At 41.6% G+C, this 19,624-nt stretch overlaps 1 protein-coding gene across 1 annotated transcript in view; it reads right to left on the bottom strand.

The window, feature by feature from the left end:
• The window catches only part of MEGF10 (multiple EGF like domains 10), a 180,070-nt gene that overhangs the window by 115,227 nt on the left and 45,219 nt on the right, over nucleotides 1-19,624 (bottom strand). The window contains exons 3-4 of the mRNA XM_040444369.1: nucleotides 11,334-11,435; nucleotides 9,430-9,530 (exon numbers count right to left, since the gene is read on the bottom strand). Coding sequence (XP_040300303.1) covers nucleotides 9,430-9,530; nucleotides 11,334-11,435 — 203 coding nt within the window. The remainder of the gene's footprint in view (nucleotides 1-9,429; nucleotides 9,531-11,333; nucleotides 11,436-19,624) is intronic.

Here is a 19,624-nt window from a genome sequence, read left to right as displayed (position 1 = left end):
CTGGTCATGTCGTGTGTCCATTCACGATTCTGCCACATGCAACCCTGCTTACACCCGCCTTCTCTGCCACCAGCCAAGGTGAGACCCAGGACACCAGAATGAGAATGATGGCCAGCCTTGTTTCATGATTAAGCAATCCCAGAGAAGGAGAGGTGCCAACTTCCCACTCTGCTGCTGCTTTTCCTATGAGCTTTTCCTAGTCCCGTGAAACCAAATCAATAAGAGATTCCTACTTGCTAGGGGGTCAGGTTTCAACTATGTGTTTGGAAATCAGTTGTGTGTATCGCAAAGGCACCTGCCTGAAGTTCTATTGTTGTAAATAATGGTGAGGCACTTAGGGCTGCCTCCAACATTCATTTACTCCAAAACTGCAGTTCCACGAAGATCATGAGTCTGGATCTTGGCTCCTCTCCATGGACAATGCACGTTCACTGCTTCAAGCTGTCCTCACTGCCATGGGAGCAGAGAGTATTCCTCTCTCCTCAGGGCTCATGGTGGGGAGCCATGGGAGAAGATAAGAGGCCACCAGGCTCTATGACATCCCCAGAGCTTCAAAGAGTTGAGGTCCCCATGGGGGACCTGGGGAACATTGGGGTGAGGAGCGAAAGGACGCCAGCAACACTGATGATGATAAGAAGCTCTGAAGGGCCTGAGTCTTCTGCTGGTTTGACCTTGGCATTTATTATTCAAGCTGCAGTCTCACACTGTCTCCCTTTTTTCTCTATTACCCCTTCTTGCTTCTCATCAGCATTTCTGTGACTCTCTGAAGAACAAAGCAGTTTCACTGTATCCTCCAGACTGTTCTCATCCTTGAAGCCAAAATACAAATGGCTGATAAATATATGTTTTTGAAGAGAACACCATCACTAGTAATCAAGGGAATGCAAAGTAAAGCAAGCAAGTTACCATTCCCACCCCCCCTCCATAGGTTGGAAGCAACAGTAATACCTAGTGTTGGTAAAGATATGGAGAAGTGGGCACGCTCACACCCTTCTTGTGGGCAAGCAAGTTGGTACAACCTGCTCGACAGCAATTTGGCAATCTGTATCAAAAAGTCTTAAAATGTGGCTCAGATGGCTCCTGTCTCCTAATATCCATTATTACCATCCCATAAAAATAGATTTTTACCAGGCAGACTCCTGATCATCCAGAATTAAGAGGCTCTTACAGGTTAGTAAGGCCGGTGACTATATTCTGGTCAAAGTGGAAATAGAATGCAATCACTTCCAAGAACTTTCCTTAAAAGACAGCTGCCTTTGACATTTGCCTCTTACTCTTGCCTCCTCCATCCACTGCTTGGGAACAAGACTGATACATAGAGATCAGTAATGGTACATGAAGATGAAGGCTGTACCTCAGAGATGGTAGGGCAGAAAGGTGGAAATTGCCTGGGCCCCTCCTGGTTTACCCAAATCTGGGCTCATAGGTAAGAAAGAAAGAAACTTGTATCTCAGAACTGAACCTAATCCTTACTGATACAATATTCATGCCCTTTGTCCCAGAAGTACCATGTAATTTATCTTACGAATCACTCACATGTGCAAAGAGAGATATAAAATGATGCTCACTGCATCCACTAAACTGTTTAAGTGTCCAATAATTGAATGAGTGAATAGGTAAGTATGTAGGGAGGGAGGGAGGAAAGGAGGAAGGGAGGAGGGGAGGGAGGAAGGAAGAAAGGAAGGAAGGAAAAGTGAGGGAGACAAAACAATGAGGAAGACATCGATGTTAATTTATAATCTTTGAACACACTACATTAAGGCTAGTTTGTGTTGTGCATCTTTTCATTTCAGGAATAAGAGAAAAATTCTAAATTAGAAACCTATACGGACTATATACAGGGGTGGGGGTTGACAAGATGGAAGATGGGAAGTATCTGGAGACTGTGCTCATCTTACAGAGGAAATTAATACCTTGGAGGAAGAGCCACACAACTGTCACTCTTGTAACTTTAGACTATACATGGGACCTGCATCAAAGCAAGGTGAAAGAGAGTAAGATGACCTGAGAGGTTATGATTTCACATTCCAACCATGAGATATGCAAAATGCAATGAGATATCATTTTCATATTTACAAGAGATATGAGTCATAAAATATGACTTACATGAAAAGAATACATAATTATAGTAATTACCACAGTAAAGTTAGGCAAAAAAAAAAAAACATTTACATATTTTAATGACTAAAAGATATGTCACATTCAATCAAATGGGGTCACCAACTGGGTTGATAGTTCGAACCTAACCTGAAAAACAAGACTAAGACAGAATGGGTTTCAGATTTCAGGGATACAGAAGGCAACGTCTGGAATAGACAAGGGACTCAGTACGTTCCATCAAGGTAACAATAAAGAACCAGGTTCCCTGATATTTTAAAAACTTCAGAAAACAATACAAAGGAATATTATGTAGACTTAAAAAAATAATTTCTAGCAAAAGTTATAACATGGATGAAACTCGAGGACATTGTACCAAGTAAAATAAGTCTGTCATAAAAGGACAAAAATTGTATGATTCCACTCATATAAAGTCTCTAAAGTAGTCAAAACCCCAGAAACAGGAAGTAGAAGTTAAAAGGTAATGGCCAAGGGCTGGAGTAAAGGAAGAGGGGGGAATTAAGATTTAATAAGTACAGAGTTTCAATTTAAAAAATGAAAAAGTTCTAGGGATCCGTTACCCAACAAAGTAAATACACTTAACACCACTAAATAGTACACTTAAAAATTATTAAGATGGTATTTAATGTTATGTATTTTTTACTACAATTGAAACAAACTAATTAATTAACCAAAAACTTCAGCAAACTGGGGGTGTCTGGGTGGTTCCATAAGTTAAACATCTGACTCTTGATTTCAGCTGAGATCATGATCTCACAGTTCGTGAGTCTGAGCCTCACATAGTCCACACTGTTAGCAAGAAGCCCACTTGGGATTCTCTCTCTATCCCTAGCTCTCTGCCCTTCTCCCACTTGTGCACACATGCTCTCTCTGTCTCTCCCTCTCTCAATAAATAAATCAACTTAAAAAAAAAACAAAACACTTCAGCAAACTGAAAAGAGACCACCAAATTTTTCTTTACAGTAAAGCAAAAACATGAGATGATATAATTATTTTCTTAGAGTGTAACTATTTTTCAGCCTTGTGAACATTTTGAATTTAATGTGGAAATGTGTAAGATCATCAAAATCTATAGTGTCTATTCCATTTTAAAAGCATAAATTCCATTTTAAAAACTTGATGGTGTTTAAATTTGTAAAACATGAGTTAGAGATCCTTCAGTGTGTTTATTAGAGTTAGACTGATGAATAAAACATCTCTAAGCTGAATTTAGCATATCAAACACTAGGTTTTTAGATTTATAAACTCAATATGTCAGTTATTCCAAACAATGGATTCGAAAAATTAGTAATGTTAAAATGTCCATACTACCCCAAGCCACCTACGATTCAATACGATCTCTATCAAAATTACAATGATGTTGTTCACAGAAATAGACCAAAGAAACCTAGAATTTGTGTGAAATCACAAAAGAGCCCAAAAAGCCAAAACAATCTTGAGAAATAAGAACAAAGCTGGAGGCATCACACTTTCTGATTTCAAACTACAGGAATCAAAGCAGTTTGGTATTGACATAAAAACAGACACAGGGATCAATGGAGCAGAACAGAGAGGCCAGAAATAAACTGACTCATACATGGTCAATTAATTTATGGCAAAGGAGCCACAAATATACAATGGAGAAAAGACAGTCTCTTCAATAAACGGTACTAGGAACACTGGACAGCCACATGCAGAAGAATGCAAAAAAACCTGGACAACTGTCTTTCGTGACACACAAAAATAAGTTCAATTTGGATCAAAGACTTGAACGTAAGACCTGAAAGCATAAAACTCCTAGAAGAAAACATAGGCAATAAGCTTCTTAACATCAATCTTAGAGATAACTTTTTGGATATGACACCAAAAGCAAAGGCAGCAAAAATTAAAATCAACAAGTAGGACTCCATCCAACTAAAGATCCTTTGCACTTCAAAGGAAATCATCAAGAAAATGAAGAGCAACCTACCAATAAAAAAAAAAAAAACTTGCAAATCACATATCTGATAATATATCCAATAAGGAGTTAATATCCCAAATATATTTTAAAAAATTCACACAACTCAAGAGGAAGAAAAAATATCAATTAAAAAAATGGGCAAAGGATCTGAACAGACATTTTTCCAAAGAAGACATATAGATGGCCAACAGGTATATGAAAAAGTGCTCATCATCACTATTCATTGGGGAAATACAAATCAAAATCACAATGAGATATCATCTCCACCTGTTAAAACGTCTATTACAAAAAAGACAAGAAATAACAAGTGTTGTGTGGATGTGGAGAAAAGGGAGCCCTTGTGCACTGTTGGTAGGCATGTAAATTGGTACAGCCACTATGAAAAACAGCATGGAGGTTCCTCAAAAAATTAAAAATAGAACTACCAAGGGGCACCTGGGTGGCTTAGTCGGTTAAGCGTCCAGCTTCAGCTCAGGTCATGATCTCACGGTTTGTGGGTTCTAGCCCCACATTAGCTCAGAGCCTGGAGCCTGTTTCAGATTCTGTGTCTCCTTCTCTCTCTGCACCTCCCCCGGTGACACTCTGTCTCTCTCTCTCAAAAATAAACGTGAAAGAAAGAAAGAAAGGAAGAAAGGAAGAAAGGAAGAAAGAAAGAAAGAAAGAAAGAAAGAAAGAAAGAAAGAAAGAAAGAAAGAAAGAAAAACTTCCAAATGACCCAACAATTCTACTTATGGGTATTTATCTGAAGGCAACAGAAATACTAACTCAAAAAGGTATCTATACCCCTATGTATATAGCAGCATTATTTACAATAGCTGAGAGAGAAACAACATTAGGGTCTATTGATGGATAAATAGATAAAGAAAATGTGTTATATATACACAACGGAATATTACTCAGCCAGGAAAAGAATGAAATCTTGGGGTGCCTGGGCGGCTCAGTTGGTTGAGCATCCTCCAACTCTTGATTTCAGCTCAGGTCGTGACCTCATAATTGGTGGAATTGAGCCCCACAGTAGGCTCTGTGCTGACAGCACAGGGCCTGCTTGGGATTCTCTTCTCTTTCTCTTTCCCTCTCCCTCTCTCTCTCTTTGTCCCTTCCCCATTAACACATACTCTAAATAAATAAATAAATAAATAAATAAATAAATAAATAAATAACCTTAAAAAAAGAATGACATATTAAAAAAAGATGAGTGGATAAAGATGTGATGTGCACACACACACACACACACACACACACACACACACACACTGGAGTATCATACAAAGAAAAGGGTGAGATTTTGTCATTTATGACAACATGGATGGACCTAATGAATACTATGCGAAATAAGTCAGACAGAGAAAGATGAATACCATATGATTCACTCATCTGTGGAATCTAAAAAACAGAACAAATGAATAAATTAGAAAAGCAAAATCAGACTTACAAATACAGAGAACAAATCGATGGTGGCCAGAGGGAAGAGGGTGGCAGGGTGGGCAAAAAAGGTGAAGGGGAGTGCAAAATATAGGCTTCCCATTATGGAATGAATGAGTCACAGGAATAAAACCCACAGCATAGGGAATGTAGTCAATGACACTGTAATTGCATTTTAGCTATTATATGGAGCCACACTTGTGGTGAGCATAGCGTGACATATAGAGAAGCTGAAGTATACAAGAATCACACCAGAAACTAACGTAACAGTGTGTGTCAACTATACTTAAAAAAAAGACTTTTAAAAATAAATAACAAAAAATATATATATACACATACACACTGACATACAGGTACACATACTACATACATATATACACAGATAAATGTGCGCGCGCGCGCGCACACACACACACACTGAACCCATTTCATTCCCCTGTGCTTTTCTTCATTACTATTTGAATTTCTCCACATCAAAAGTAATTAAACACAACATTGGGCAAGAATAGTAACCCTGAAAGATGAATACACTTAAAAGTTTAATTATTGTTAGGAATAGGTTAAAACCTCCTCAAGAAATCATGGACATTTTCAGGTCTAGTAATATTTTCTTTATGAAAAATTTTCCAAACATTCCTTTTCCCACCCAGATTCCAATGCTATTCCCTACGTTCTCCGTCTTGATTCTTTCTGCCTGATGACACAATCTGTCTTCTGGACAGAGACCCTGGTGACTCAAAATGTGCTCTGTGGACTAGCAGCCTCTACACAATCTGTCTAGAGGAAATGCATCATCTTTAGCAGGATGAAGCAGAGGTAATAAAAATAGAGCTTGCTCTCCAGAAGGATCTAGTCCAGCTAATTAAAGGATACTTTTTTCAAATATGGGTATGTATTTGCATGAAACCATCCTTCTTGCCTTCTAGGAAAACTTACTACCAAAAATTAAACTAAAATTATAACCAATTCTTGTGTTTCAATTCTGTCTGGTAACTAGAAACAGTTAACAATGATGACTATTCTGTGTACCTGACAGCAAAAACTAATTGAAAAGGAGAGCACAACCAAGAGTCCTGTCTTCTCTCTCCCTTCTCTATCCACTAGGGTGCCTCACTGCAGCCAGCTGTTGAGAGGAGAGAAGACTGACTGGAGGCATCCCCAAGAACAAGGAAGCAAGGGAAGCTTGATCATTCTCTGGGGTAAAGCTATGAAATCAAGACATCAGAGTGGAGAGATGCAAAATACCTTTAAAGAGACCAAATAGCTCCCAGGCCTCTGAGAGGAGACAGTAAGCTGATCAAATATATTAACATAGCTAAGGGAAAAATGTTTCAGTCTCCAGGGGCAGTTGGTCAGGCAGGAAGGCTTAGAAAAAGAAGAACTTTAGAGGCAAATGCTAAAGCCATCAGGAGGACACCTTGCCACCCACCTAGTGTGAGATAAAGGAAAAGTCATTTCTATCATTATAATATTGACGTGTGATGATGCTAGAGCTGGGCAGCAGCGATGCAGGAAATGACAGAGGTGTTGGGTTCTGGAAGGCTGGGACCATGAAGCACCAAAACCCTAACAGACCTTGCTTGGATCCATGCTCCTCCCACCAGCTTGCCAGTAAAATCAAGCTTCCTTAGCACAAGGCCTTCAAGGAAAGAAGGTAGGACAGAAGACTGCCCAAACACCTCTCCAGTCTCTACCTAACTTAATGCAAGAGCATCCTGACTTTATATGACATTTCTGTGACGTGGGTAATAGAAAAGAATCCTGGGAGACACAACCACTCTCTTACTCTATTGACGATTGTTCTTGTACGTTAGAGCCCCGGCAAGGGCACCAAGATAACGTCACCCCGAAGCCCCTGGGAAGAGGCCAGCCCAGACAGCCAGGGTCCACGCCCGTTCTGCCTGGGCGCATGCTCAGGGCTTTGCTTTGAAAACTCCCATCAGCCTGGGCCACAGAGATCGGTTCATAATTATTCGCTAAGATGTTTGATTATAAACATGTAATTTTTCTTATTCGACATTGTTAATCAGAGGCATGCAAACTGAGGGAAAAAATTACCAAAGGGAAAATTGGCACACAGTTTAAGCAAAAAGCATTCCCAAATACTGTAAGTAGCAGCAGAAAGCAGAAAGACAGCAAACATTTTAAAAATACATATATACCTCTGACCCAGGAATTTTACTTCTAGGAAGGTATCCTTACCTACTAATTAAGGGTATGAACACAGATTTAACCATGATGATGTCTTCTAGAACAGGTCATAATAGGTAAAACATGGAAATGGCACAAATATTCAACAGCTAAAACTGGTTAAGTATCTACAACGCAATCGCACAATGACGTTTGCAATATGCTACAAAAGTACATTTACTGACCAGGGAACATACTCTCAATGCAGTCTCCTTTTTTTTTTTTTTTTTTTTCATTTTTTTTTAATGTTTATTTATTTTTGACAGAGAGAGAGAGACAGAGTGTGAGTGGGGAGGGGCAGAGAGAGACAGAGACACAAAATCTGAAGCAGGCTCCAGGCTCTGAGCCATCAGCACAGAGCCCAATGCAGGGCTCGAACTCACGGACGGTGAGATCATGACCTGAACCAGACGCTTAACTGACTGAACCACCCAGGCACCCCTCCTTTTCTTTTGTTTCGTTCTATTTTCTAAGTTTTTCAGTGAACATTTATTATCACAAAAAGCCCTGGTTCTAAATCAAAGTTGAGGAACTGCTGCTGTTCATTTAAAGAATAGAATCCAGTCACTGGAAAGAAGAGAGCACACACACATATCCATTTAACTCCTCTCTCCACTAGAGAGCAAAGGAGTCTCAAAGAGGTATAAAGGGCTTATCTGAGGCCACCCAGGGCTATTACCCAGCGCTGCAGATACTCATGCTAAGAGGTGTTCAATTGATCCTAATGCCATCCAGTTAGAGCAGAACCTTGTCTCTCTATGCAACTCAACACCAGTGTCTCAGCTCAGAAAACAAAGTGGCCCCTCTAGCTATGTGTTGAGCCAAAATATTTGAATAAAACCCTTTCTAATGATCTCTTCTCTATGTCCTAAACCCAGTAGTAAGAAACCTCAGTTTGCAAACTTCATCCCACATGATATTCTAGGATTTTTCTGAAGTGTATCATAAAATATCAAGCTTGCCTTGAGACATTCCAGAGTGAACCGGTGAGCTAGGGAAGGGAGAGAGAAAATGACAAAGAAGAAGGTCTACTTTGTGACTCAGACTTAGTGTCGGTGCTTAGTGTGAAAACTCTTCTACTTTGTGAAAGCCTTCATCTTTCTGTGCACCAGAAAAGAACACACCCGCCTCTCAGAAGCTGACTTGGGACTCCAGTCCGCTGCTGTGGGAAAGTCACGCCTCTCTTCCCTTCTGTGACCTAAGTCGAGTGACAACTTGACCCATTTCCAAAGAGACACTTATTGCAAAACTGTAATGAACACTACCACATCCAGCCTTCAATAATCCTTCTATACCATCTGTTTTCTCGTCAGGCAACATTCATTTGGAGATTTTTTAAAAATTTTTTTTTTTTTCAACGTTTATTTATTTTTGGGACAGAGAGAGACAGAGCATGAACGGGGGAGGGGCAGAGAGAGAGGGAGACACAGAATCGGAAACAGGCTCCAGGCTCCGAGCCATCAGCCCAGAGCCTGACGCGGGGCTCGAACTCATGGACCGCGAGATCGTGACCTGGCTGAAGTCGGACGCTTAACCGACTGCGCCACCCAGGCGCCCCATCATTTGGAGATTTTTTATAACACAGAGGAACAGAGCAATGCTTCCCTCCTTCCACAGACCAGGAAAGCAGCCATCAAAAGGGAAAGGGAATAGTCCAAGCTTCCCCATCTCCCCAGGCCTCCATCTTGGCTGCCATTAACAGATGCACACCAGCACCGGGAAAAATAAGTGACCCACAAAGGGATAAAGTTCTTACTTACGGACACACATTTCCCGGCTTTCATAAAATCCAGGACAACACTGAGATTTGCGCCTATACATAGTTTTCTCTCCATGTCGATAGGCCGTCCGATAACTGATTCTACACAGAGGGAGAAATCACACTGTTACTTCTTTTGACTGACAATTTGATTAGAAATCAAGAATTTTTATTTTAATACCAAAGGGCTATTACATATATATAATAAAGGTATGAAGAGCAAAATATTCTAAAACAGTTAAGAAGAAACAGGGAGGGGCACCTGGGTGACTCAGTCAGTTAAGATTCCAACCTCGGCTCAGGTCATGATCTCACAGTTCGTGAGTTCGAGCCCACAGTTAGGCTCTGTGCCGACAGCTGGGAACCTGGAGCCTGCTTCGGATTCTGTCTCCCTCTCTCTCCGCCCCTCACTTGCTCTCCCTCTGTCTCTCTCTCAATAATAAATAAACATTTTAAAAACTTTTAAAAGAAGAAGAAACATGGAATAAATGTCTTGATGAATAGTATGCTAACTCTTATCAGTTTGCTAAGAATATATTAAAATTGCCCATTTAAGTCAAGTTATACTTTATTTCAAGGGATCAGAAGTTTTATGACTTTCCTATTTCACTTATCTTGAGATAGCTCAGAGAGTATAATTAATTTCAGCTATGACACTGATCTAATTACCATTCACATATGTTTTAAAGGAAGAATTCAGAGAATTCCTTGAAAAATGAGACAACACAGCCTCATCCCACTACAAAATAGAAGTATACAGGGGCGCCTGGGTGGCTCAGTCGGTTGAGCGTCCGACTTCAGCTCGGGTCATGATCTCACAGTCTGTGAGTTCGAGCCCCGCGTCGGGCTCTGTGCTGACAGCTCAGAGCCCGGGGCCTGTTTCAGATTCTGTGTCTTCCTCTCTCTCTAACCCTCCCCCATTCATGCTCTGTCTCTCTCTGTCTCAAAAATAAATAAACGTTAAAAAAATTAAAAACAAAAATAGAAGTATACAAAGGACTCTCACATTTAACTAAAGCTTCATTCATTCACTGATTCATTTATGCAACACAGGCTCACTGAGTGTTTAATATATTCCAGGCACTGCTCTAGGCACTGGGGAAGTAGCTCAGAGTGAGCAAAACAATATAAAGACTTGCCCTCAAAGAACTTACACTCTACTGGGGAAGACAGACATATAGAATTTAAGTGCAGATACATATTAAACAAATAAATTGGTCATATCATGACTAGTAATGATTATATAGTGTGATGAAAAATAAGGCCTGAGTAAGGAAAGAGAGCGTGACAGGAAGGGAATACTTGTTTAGATGGAGTGGTGGAGGAAAGCCTGTCTAAAGAAATAACATTGAGTATAACATTTAGTGCAGTATAAATCAACAGGTGTCACATTAGACCCATGGCTCACACCATGGTAAGCATTTTACCAATAAAAGTAAGGCATCTCTGGTCCCTTCCATATTAACATTCATATTTAAGATGTTTTTCTTCTCTGTTTTCACATTTATAGGGGAAAAAATGTGGCTTAAGTTGAGTTCAAGTTTAAATTAGTCCAAATTGAGTCAGATATTCAAGTAGAAACGTATGCTGGAATACGAGTTTCTTGAAGTCCATAATTAAGAGTGTCTCCCCCGTTTACGCATCACACAAAAGCTGCATGAATTCTTGCTAACCAAACTATGGAAACCAGGAGACATTTCCCCTGTAAGCTCATCAAGGGCATGGACAGGCTTTTTTTTTTGCATGTCTGTATCTCCTATGGTTTGGAACAAGGCTAGGACAGTAACAAGCACTCAATAACTATTGACTAGATGAACAGATGCATCCTCTCATACATGTAACGTCTCTGTAGTAAAGTACTTCCCAGTTAGCCAAACTCCATAAATAGACCTGAGCTTTGATTACCTGTGCCGCGTACATTTAAACCAGTTCAGAATGTCAGTGCAGCTGGTGTAGTAAATTTGATCGAAGGGATGCGGGTATGACTCTTGCACAGTCACTGAGTAGCTGAAAAGAAGAAGAAAGGTAAGGAATCAGTAGTTCCTACTGTTACATTAATGATGTACTATGTACATACAAACATCATGGACTAAATTATCTCCATTTGCTGACTTTCAAAAGAGAATCTCCACGTGTTTACAGGTTTTTATTTGAGAACACCAAAAGGACCAATATTAATAATACATTTAAAAGATAAGAATTCATGTTCTAAATTCATAAAAAAATTCTCTTTACTACTCACCATTAACTCTGATAACCCTAAACTTGAAAACATTACCACCATGTACGTTTCTGTATTTAATGGCATTCCCCTCATCCCAGGTGTCCAGGCTTAACCCAGAACTTACACAAGGAAGTTTTCAATCGAAATGTGCATGCAAATAATAAGTAAGCTAAGAGACAATGTGAATATTATTACTAGTACATTTTGGTACTGATTCTGGAAAATCAAAAAGAACACACTTCTCAGGTTGGAACTTGAATTAATTTGGTTTTGGGTTCCTGCCCTACTTTTCAGGCGGTGGAAGAATATATACAACCTCTGAATAAAAACTACAAAGAAGTCTCTAAGCTAGGTTCTAAACACACAGCTGAAACAATTAGCCTGAAATATACATACCCACAGCCTGCTGCTACTTAGCCTGGGTTTTCAATACATTTCACTAACAGCTTCTTGTTAAATTAAAGGCATGCCATCCTAAGAGCCTAAGAATGCAGGTGGAAAACATCCACGAAACACAAAAGCATTCAATGTTAAATGTCATATTTCTTCATTTTAAAGCAGTCTATTACATGGCTCAAGAGCTTAGAGCTCCTGCCTATAGGAGAACCCGAAGCATCCTCTTGTCCAAACAAGTTAATCCTCTTCTCTTTAACAGTCTCAAAGATTTTCACAATTCACCCTAGCAAAAAAAAAACAGGCCACAATTATGGACTCACTTGCAGCAAATCAATGGACCAACTTCATTATTAGGTACAGATGAGATTTCTCTAGTCTAGGTATTGACTAGAGAAGGTACAGAAGGAATGAGTTTGAAATGTTAGCATAAAGAATTCAGGTTAGGGGTGCCTGGGTGACTCAGTCGGTTAAACATCTGACTCTTGACTTCAGCTCAGGTCATGATCTCACGGTTTGTGGGATTGAGCCCCACATCAGGCTCTGTGCTGACATTGCCAAGCTTGCTTGGGATTCTCTCTCTCCCTCTCTCTCTCTGCTCCACCCCCTGCTCACCCTCTCTCCATCAAAAATAAATATTTCAGGTTAGATATAGGGCAGAACCTTCTCATCTAAAAAAGCTATGTGGTGCTGGCCTCCCCACCAATGGGATTTCTTTCTCTAGCCAGTCTCTGTTAGCCATAACATACTTAGGCTTCAATAGGAAGTCTATAAAATAACCTAACTATTCACCCTTTTGTGTATTTCATTCTTTGGGCCATTGCACCTTGATTTCTAGGTAAATTTAGGGATCCTCTACAAATCTTAGGCAGATGCAACAGGTCTTACTGAACAGATCATTGGATTAGCAGAAGACAGGGTTATCCTGATCAACAGTAAGAAACTAGATGGCAATCAGCAAATAACCTTCTTTTCCTGTTGTTGTTTTTTTTTTTAATGTTTTTATTCATCTTTGAGACAGACAGAGACAGAGCATGAGCAGGGGAGGGACAGAGAGAGAGGCAGACACAGAATCGAAGCAGGCTTCAGGCTCTGAGCTGTCAGCACAGAGCCCGACGCAGGGCTCCAACTCACCGACTGTGAGATCATGACCTGAACCAAAGTCAGACGTTTAACTGACTGAGCCACCTAGGTGCCCCTTTCCTGGGTTTTGATAACCACATCTTAAAACCAGGGGGTCAGAGGTAGTCTTGAAGATCCCTTCCACTTGGCATTCTGAATTTCTAACGTACATTTTAGGTGACCATTTTCTTCTCTACCATATGCAACCTGAGGCTACCGGCAAGAACAGGTTCAGATGATCGCACAGTATGCAAATGCCAACATCTGTGATATTACTCCTTTAGGGGAAAAGAGGCCTCTGTTAAAATACAAAGGTTCTTAGGGTGGGTGCCTGGGCAGCTCAGTCACTCAAGCGTCTGACTCTTGATTTCGGCTCAGGTCATGATCTCACGTTTTGTGAGATTAGAGCCCCATATCCTGTTCTGTGCGGACGGCACAGAGCCTGCTTGAGATTTTCTCTCTCTCCCTTGCCCTCTTGCCCTCCCCCCACTCATGCTCTCTCTCAAAATAAATAAATAAGTGTTTTTAAAAAATATATAAAGTTTCTTGGAACGAAATATCACAGTAAGCTATTAATGTCTTCTGACTTCAGCACTGTTCTGAGGTTCACGTTAATGCAAATTAGAGGACCTCGCCAACTTTTTTCCTGCCTCTCCAGCTGCTTGTAAATAACTGAACCTTGAGGTCTGTAGCATTATTTCTCCACTCCGTTCTCAGTGGACAGCAAAGCAGATGAACATCCTCTGTATATGAAACTACCATACAGGTGCGGTCTTGTGTTACCTGTGAACAAAACACAGCTGCTTTCCTCCACTAGAGGAGTTAAAAAGAAGCCACTCTAAATCAATGCCAGTTGGGTGACAACAATATTCTACCAGGCCCTACAGCACTAATACAAGTGAACTACATTGGTTTGTTGGAACTACACCTAATGCTTTATTCCCATAAAATTTCAAAGGTTATGTTATGACATTAAACGTCTGTATGCCTTCAAGAGCAGAAGTGATCATAGACAAATGGGTCCCGGGCAAACGCAGCCCATTTGATGTGGATGGCAGAACGGATTCCATAGGCAATCATGAGAAGTATGTTCACTAATTTCTAGCAGCCTGTAAGGTTGTTTCAAATGAGAGGAAATACCGAAGAACAGGAATTTGCTCTCTGGCCTCTTGCCCCTCACCAACAGCACACACTTGCAGGATGCTTCCGTGGTTTTAGAAGATACAAAAGCTCTTCTCCATGAAAGGGTCATCGAACCATTTAGGATTGCAATTCAACGAAAAGGTATTGAACATCTTCTCTGCAGCTCCCACCCCCTAAGAGCTCTCAGCAGAGGCCTGCTCACAAGGCTAAAAACAACACAATATGGCTTTAACAGAGAAATATGTACAGTTTGGGGAATAACCAAGGACAAGATGACGATGCTTTGAGCCTTTCTCTTCCACCTCAACTCCTCTTCTTAAAATTATTGGGAAGCTAGGGGAGCCTGGGTGGCTCAGTCGATTGAGCATCTGACTTCGGCTCAGGTCACGATCTCACAGTTTGTGGGTTCGAGCCCCGCGTCAGGCTCTGTGCTGACAACTTGCTCAGAGCCTGCAGCCTGCTTCAGATTCTGTCTCCTTCTCTCTGCCCCTCCCCAGCTCATGCTCTGTACCTCTCTGTCTCTCAAAAATAAATAAATGTTAAAAAAAAATTTTTTTAATTATCGGGAAGCTCAAACTCAGTTCAGAACTGACTGAAAACAAATTACTTGGCACGATGATCAGAAACAGGCTTCTAGTCAAGTCTGTGGGAGAAAGGCTCTAAGCCTTTTCACACCAAATTTCCTTTCTGTTGCATTTTATACATTCTTTCTCTTTTCTAGACAATCTTTCTCTCTTTTCTTACCCATTTTTTTTTTAATTTTTTTTTTAACGTTTATTTATTTTTGGGATAGAGAGAGACAGAGCATGAACGGGGGAGGGGCAGAGAGAGAGGGAGACACAGAATGGGAAACAGGCTCCAGGCTCTGAGCCATCAGCCCAGAGCCCGACGCGGGGCTCGAACTCACGGACCGTGAGATCGTGACCTGAGCTGAAGTCGGACGCTTAACCGACTGCGCCACCCAGGCGCCCCTTTTCTTACCCATTTTTAATGACATTACAATCACACTACAAATTTTGGAAAACAACATTTTAAGGAGAGAATTCTCTAACTCATTCATAACCACCAATAGCATATAGCAGATTTTTTTTACAGTCTCCAGGGGTTTTCGTTTTTTGTTTTAGTTAGCTTTTTAGTTTTTATATTATTACAACCATACAATGCACATAATTTTGAAAATTACTGTTAAACTCGAGTATATTATAAGCATGGACTGGTAAATAATTTTCAAATTGTGACTGCCAAATACTCTGTAAATTTGCTCAATACCCACCTAACTAGTTGAACAACTAACTTGTCACTTTTCAAGGGGCCACTTTGTGGAAGCTGTGTGCTTGTAATCTGAGGGGAAAGGTCTCTGAACAGGCTAGCCTCCTCTGGGTCTTTATCACAGCTTCCAGGCTGCAGTTTGAACTTCATCAGCGCCTCTGCTAACAGTCCACACTTCCCTGTTCATCAGCGACTGCTCTTTTTTTTTTTTTTTTAATTCTTGAGAGAGAGGGAGAGAGAGAGAGCACCTGCAAGTGGGGAAGAAGGGCAGAGGGAAGGAGAGAGAGAAACCCAAGCAGGTGCCATACTCAGCGTGGAGCCCAATGAGGGGATTTATCCCACGGCCCTGGGATTGTGACCTGAGCCGAATTCAGGAGTTAGACGCTCAAACGACTGAGCCACCCAGGCGCCTCAGCAGCTGCTCTTATGTACTCACTTCAGCAGCACATACACCAGTGGCTGCTCTTAAAGGCAGCGTGGGAAGGAACTTTCTTGACTGTCTACTTCAATCGTGTGTTTTTCTTTCAACGTTTATTCATTTTTTTTGAGAGACAGAGAGACACAGTGGGGTAGGGGCAGAGAGAGAGAGGGAGGCACAGAATCCGAAGCAGGCTCCAGGCTCTGAGCTGTCAGCACAGAGCCCGACGCGGAACTCGAACCCAGGAACAGTAAGGTCATGACCTGGCCAAAGTCGTACGCTTAACCGACTGAGCCACCCAGGTGACCCCAAACGTGTTTTTATCACAAATGACCAGCACGGAGCTCCCTGTGCTAGCAGTCACTCTACAGCCAGCACTAACACCACGGCCCCGAGACACCACCCTGTCCCATGCTACCTCTCGGATGTCATTAGAACATCTAAAGCTTCTAAAGTAGACAATAAGCGCCAAACTGCAGTATCAATGGAATCTGACCTCAATTCTACGCTACTTTCCCCACAGCGATGCAGAACTCTTCATCTCCTGCTTGTTTGCTTAATCTTCTCAAATACACTGAAAACATATCACCACCGTGATTTTAACCTATTAAATATCATCCGGGGAGAAACCCCAGCAAGATTTAATGTAAGGTCAAAGAACGGGGGAAGGGCGGTTTGGGGGGGGGGGAAGCCATCATCACTTGGATGCATTCCAAAGTGGTTAGTGACATTTTATCTGCCAAAATGATCTTGTTACTTTCATCAGACATGGTAGGAATTATCATTTCTTATCTCTGCTCGCTTCAGGACTAGCTGCAATCAGTACCACTTCTGTGCTCCACCCCCAAGGCGACGGACAAAGAAGGGCTCCTCTTCACTTGTGTCTTCCTGGGAGGAAACCCTAATAGATGCAAACACTTCAACTCCCAGAACAGGGAAAGGGATGCGGAGAAGAAACAGAAAGTTTACGGAATCGTCAGTCTCCCCCAGGACGCTGCGCAGGCTGCCTTTAACAACAAGCACCCCCTGTATATTCGAAATGATTTAACTTTCGTTGATTTCATTTCATGTACACCTTCTGAGAACCGCTGCATTAAAAGGAGGCCTGCTTTTGTCTGAAAATAAACGATTCAGCAGGCCTGGGGCAGGGCCTGACGGTCTGCATTTCTGACAGGCAATGCTCATTAAGCACACTGTGGAAAGCAAGGCTCCAGCCGAATCCACTTGGGACAGGTGGGGTTTAGATAAGGCACAGCTACAGCGAGCCCCGCTCGGACCTACTAGCAAGAATTTTGTCCTTGAAACTCATCTTCCTCTCCCCATTTCAATTCAAGCCCTATTTCACTTTTTTTAATGTTTATTTATGTATTTTTGAGAGAGAGACAGAGAAACAGAGAAAAACCCAAGCAGGCTCCACGCCATCAAGATAGAGCCAGACGCTTAACCGACTGAGCCACCCAGGCGCCCCTACCCGAGTGTTTTTGAAAATACAGGACAAGGCGTCACCCGCACTTTCATTTGACCATTTTAATTTACATTCCTTCCTTCATTCTTCTCAAACAATTTCACTTTCTTCTACCTTTCTTCAAAGAATCATCATCTAGCCTTAAAACGGGAAATGTATCAATAAGAAGATTACGGTTGTCCATCCTTTTTTCTAGCAGGTCATGGAAAAAAAAAATACAGTCAGGGAAAAAAAAACCCTCCATCATTTCCCTACTCTTTCACCCTCATTTGCCGTCCCCATTAGTTAGTATTTTAGAGGTTACTCTAATCACTTCTTCAACAGTGGGATTGCATTAGGTTTAGAGACCAGTGTGCCCCCTGTTGTCTGTCTCTCCTCTCTCCCCATTGCCCCACTGATTTCCATATGAAGTCCTTTCATTCCTTGTCAGAAGGTACTCAAGCAACAGTTATTTCTTGAGCACGTGCCCTAAGCAAGGCAGTGTTTTAGACGCCGGGAATTATCAACGGCAAACAGAACATGCAATTATGTGTTGCCAAGTTTCGTCAAACCATTGAACGAGGAATCGGGGCAAAATGTGCGTGTGTGAGAGGGTGCTGGATTAACTCAAGTCCTGGTTGTTTTTTTCTTTATAGCCTTTCCCTCAGAGAGCCCGCCTGTTCAATCTCATCATGCTGGGGACTCCCAATCCTGTACTCCCAAACACAGCCAGGCCCACCTCTCACACCGATCTTAAGAACACAACATGGCAGAACCACACTCACCTCTTCCCTCTCAAATCAACTCTCTTCCTTTAATTTTTTTCATATGTGCAATGACACCTCCACTCTTTCGCCGGGCAGGCTGTAAATCCCCCCCTTTCCTGCCTCCTTCACATCCTACAATCAACGTATGACCAAGATTCTGACTGATTCTTATTTCAGAGCATCTTACGAATTTGATTTTTTCCTTCTATTCCAAAGCTTGCATCCTCCCACAAATTCAACCGTCAATGGCCCTCCCTTTTTTAAATGGGAAATGTACCCCTTCTTATATTCACGGACTCATTTTTATGCATTTATGGGTGTTCATTATGCACTTCGTAAGTGAAATACTTATGGGAGGTGCTGTAACGATTATGAGGATAATTAATAGGAGGTCCTTCCCCTTCAATTCTATGTAATATAGTTAATACCGCAAACACATAGAACTTTATTACATACACGTATTTCCTCTACAGCTTAAAGATTCATAATGGAACTATGTGTGTAGGAACCAGTGCGCCCCTCCAGTACCCCAGCTGCTGTGCTGGGAAGCCTCTGACCTGTGCTCGTTTGTTTGTTTTTTTTCCATTTATTTATTTATTTTTCATTTATTTATTTAAAGTCAAGTTAGTTGACATACAGTGTGGTATTGGCTTTTACCTGGTGACTGGAATGTGTACCCTGTGGTGTGCTACTCATGGCGCTGGGGGTAATGGGGACAAGCGATGGAGAGGTGGATGCAATGGCATATACAGCTATCGAACATACCTATTACTCTTGAGCACTGGGGCATACTAGAAGGATGCCACCTCCTCTTTGAAAAACTGACATGTACAATGCTACTTTTGGATAAAGATGTTTCCTTAGGAATGCAACTAGCACAGGAGAGGGGCGTAGACGACATTTGACTGTACTGTAATGGCACTGGATGGTCTGTGCTATCTGTGTGTTCCCAAAAGGACTAGGGGATCTCTGACAATGACCTGTTGTGTCGTACGCCCTCTGTATTTCCCACTGCAAAGTGCCCTGATCTGCACACTACATCGTCTGCTTTGCTGTAATCTATTCAACCACGCCCTCCTGCGGTCCTGTACTCACACTAGTCTTTTGCTCAAGGCCCTCAGCGGTCTGGGTAGCCCTGGTTTCAGGCTCCCTTCCATTCCCAGAACCGCACATCATCACTGCCATCCACTTGTCTTATTCAAGTCTTTGAGAACATCTCAGCCTTTGCCCCGTTCCTCCAGAAACCTTGTCTCCCTTTTCAGGCCACATAAAGCCCAGTTTTCTTACACCATACATTCCAGCACTTCAGGACAGTATCTCATGCTGTCTTTCACTGCTCACGCATCGGTTCCTCATGCATAAGTCTACCTCCCTGAGCTTACTGCAAATAGACCGAGAGCAAGGAGAAGATGCCTG

Source organism: Herpailurus yagouaroundi, unplaced genomic scaffold (assembly GCF_014898765.1).
Source record: "Herpailurus yagouaroundi ecotype Mexico unplaced genomic scaffold, PumYag 192, whole genome shotgun sequence".
Lineage (NCBI taxonomy): Eukaryota > Metazoa > Chordata > Mammalia > Carnivora > Felidae > Herpailurus > Herpailurus yagouaroundi.
The sequence above is the reverse complement of the archived record's forward strand: the minus strand, read 5'-3'. Positions and strand labels throughout refer to the sequence as shown.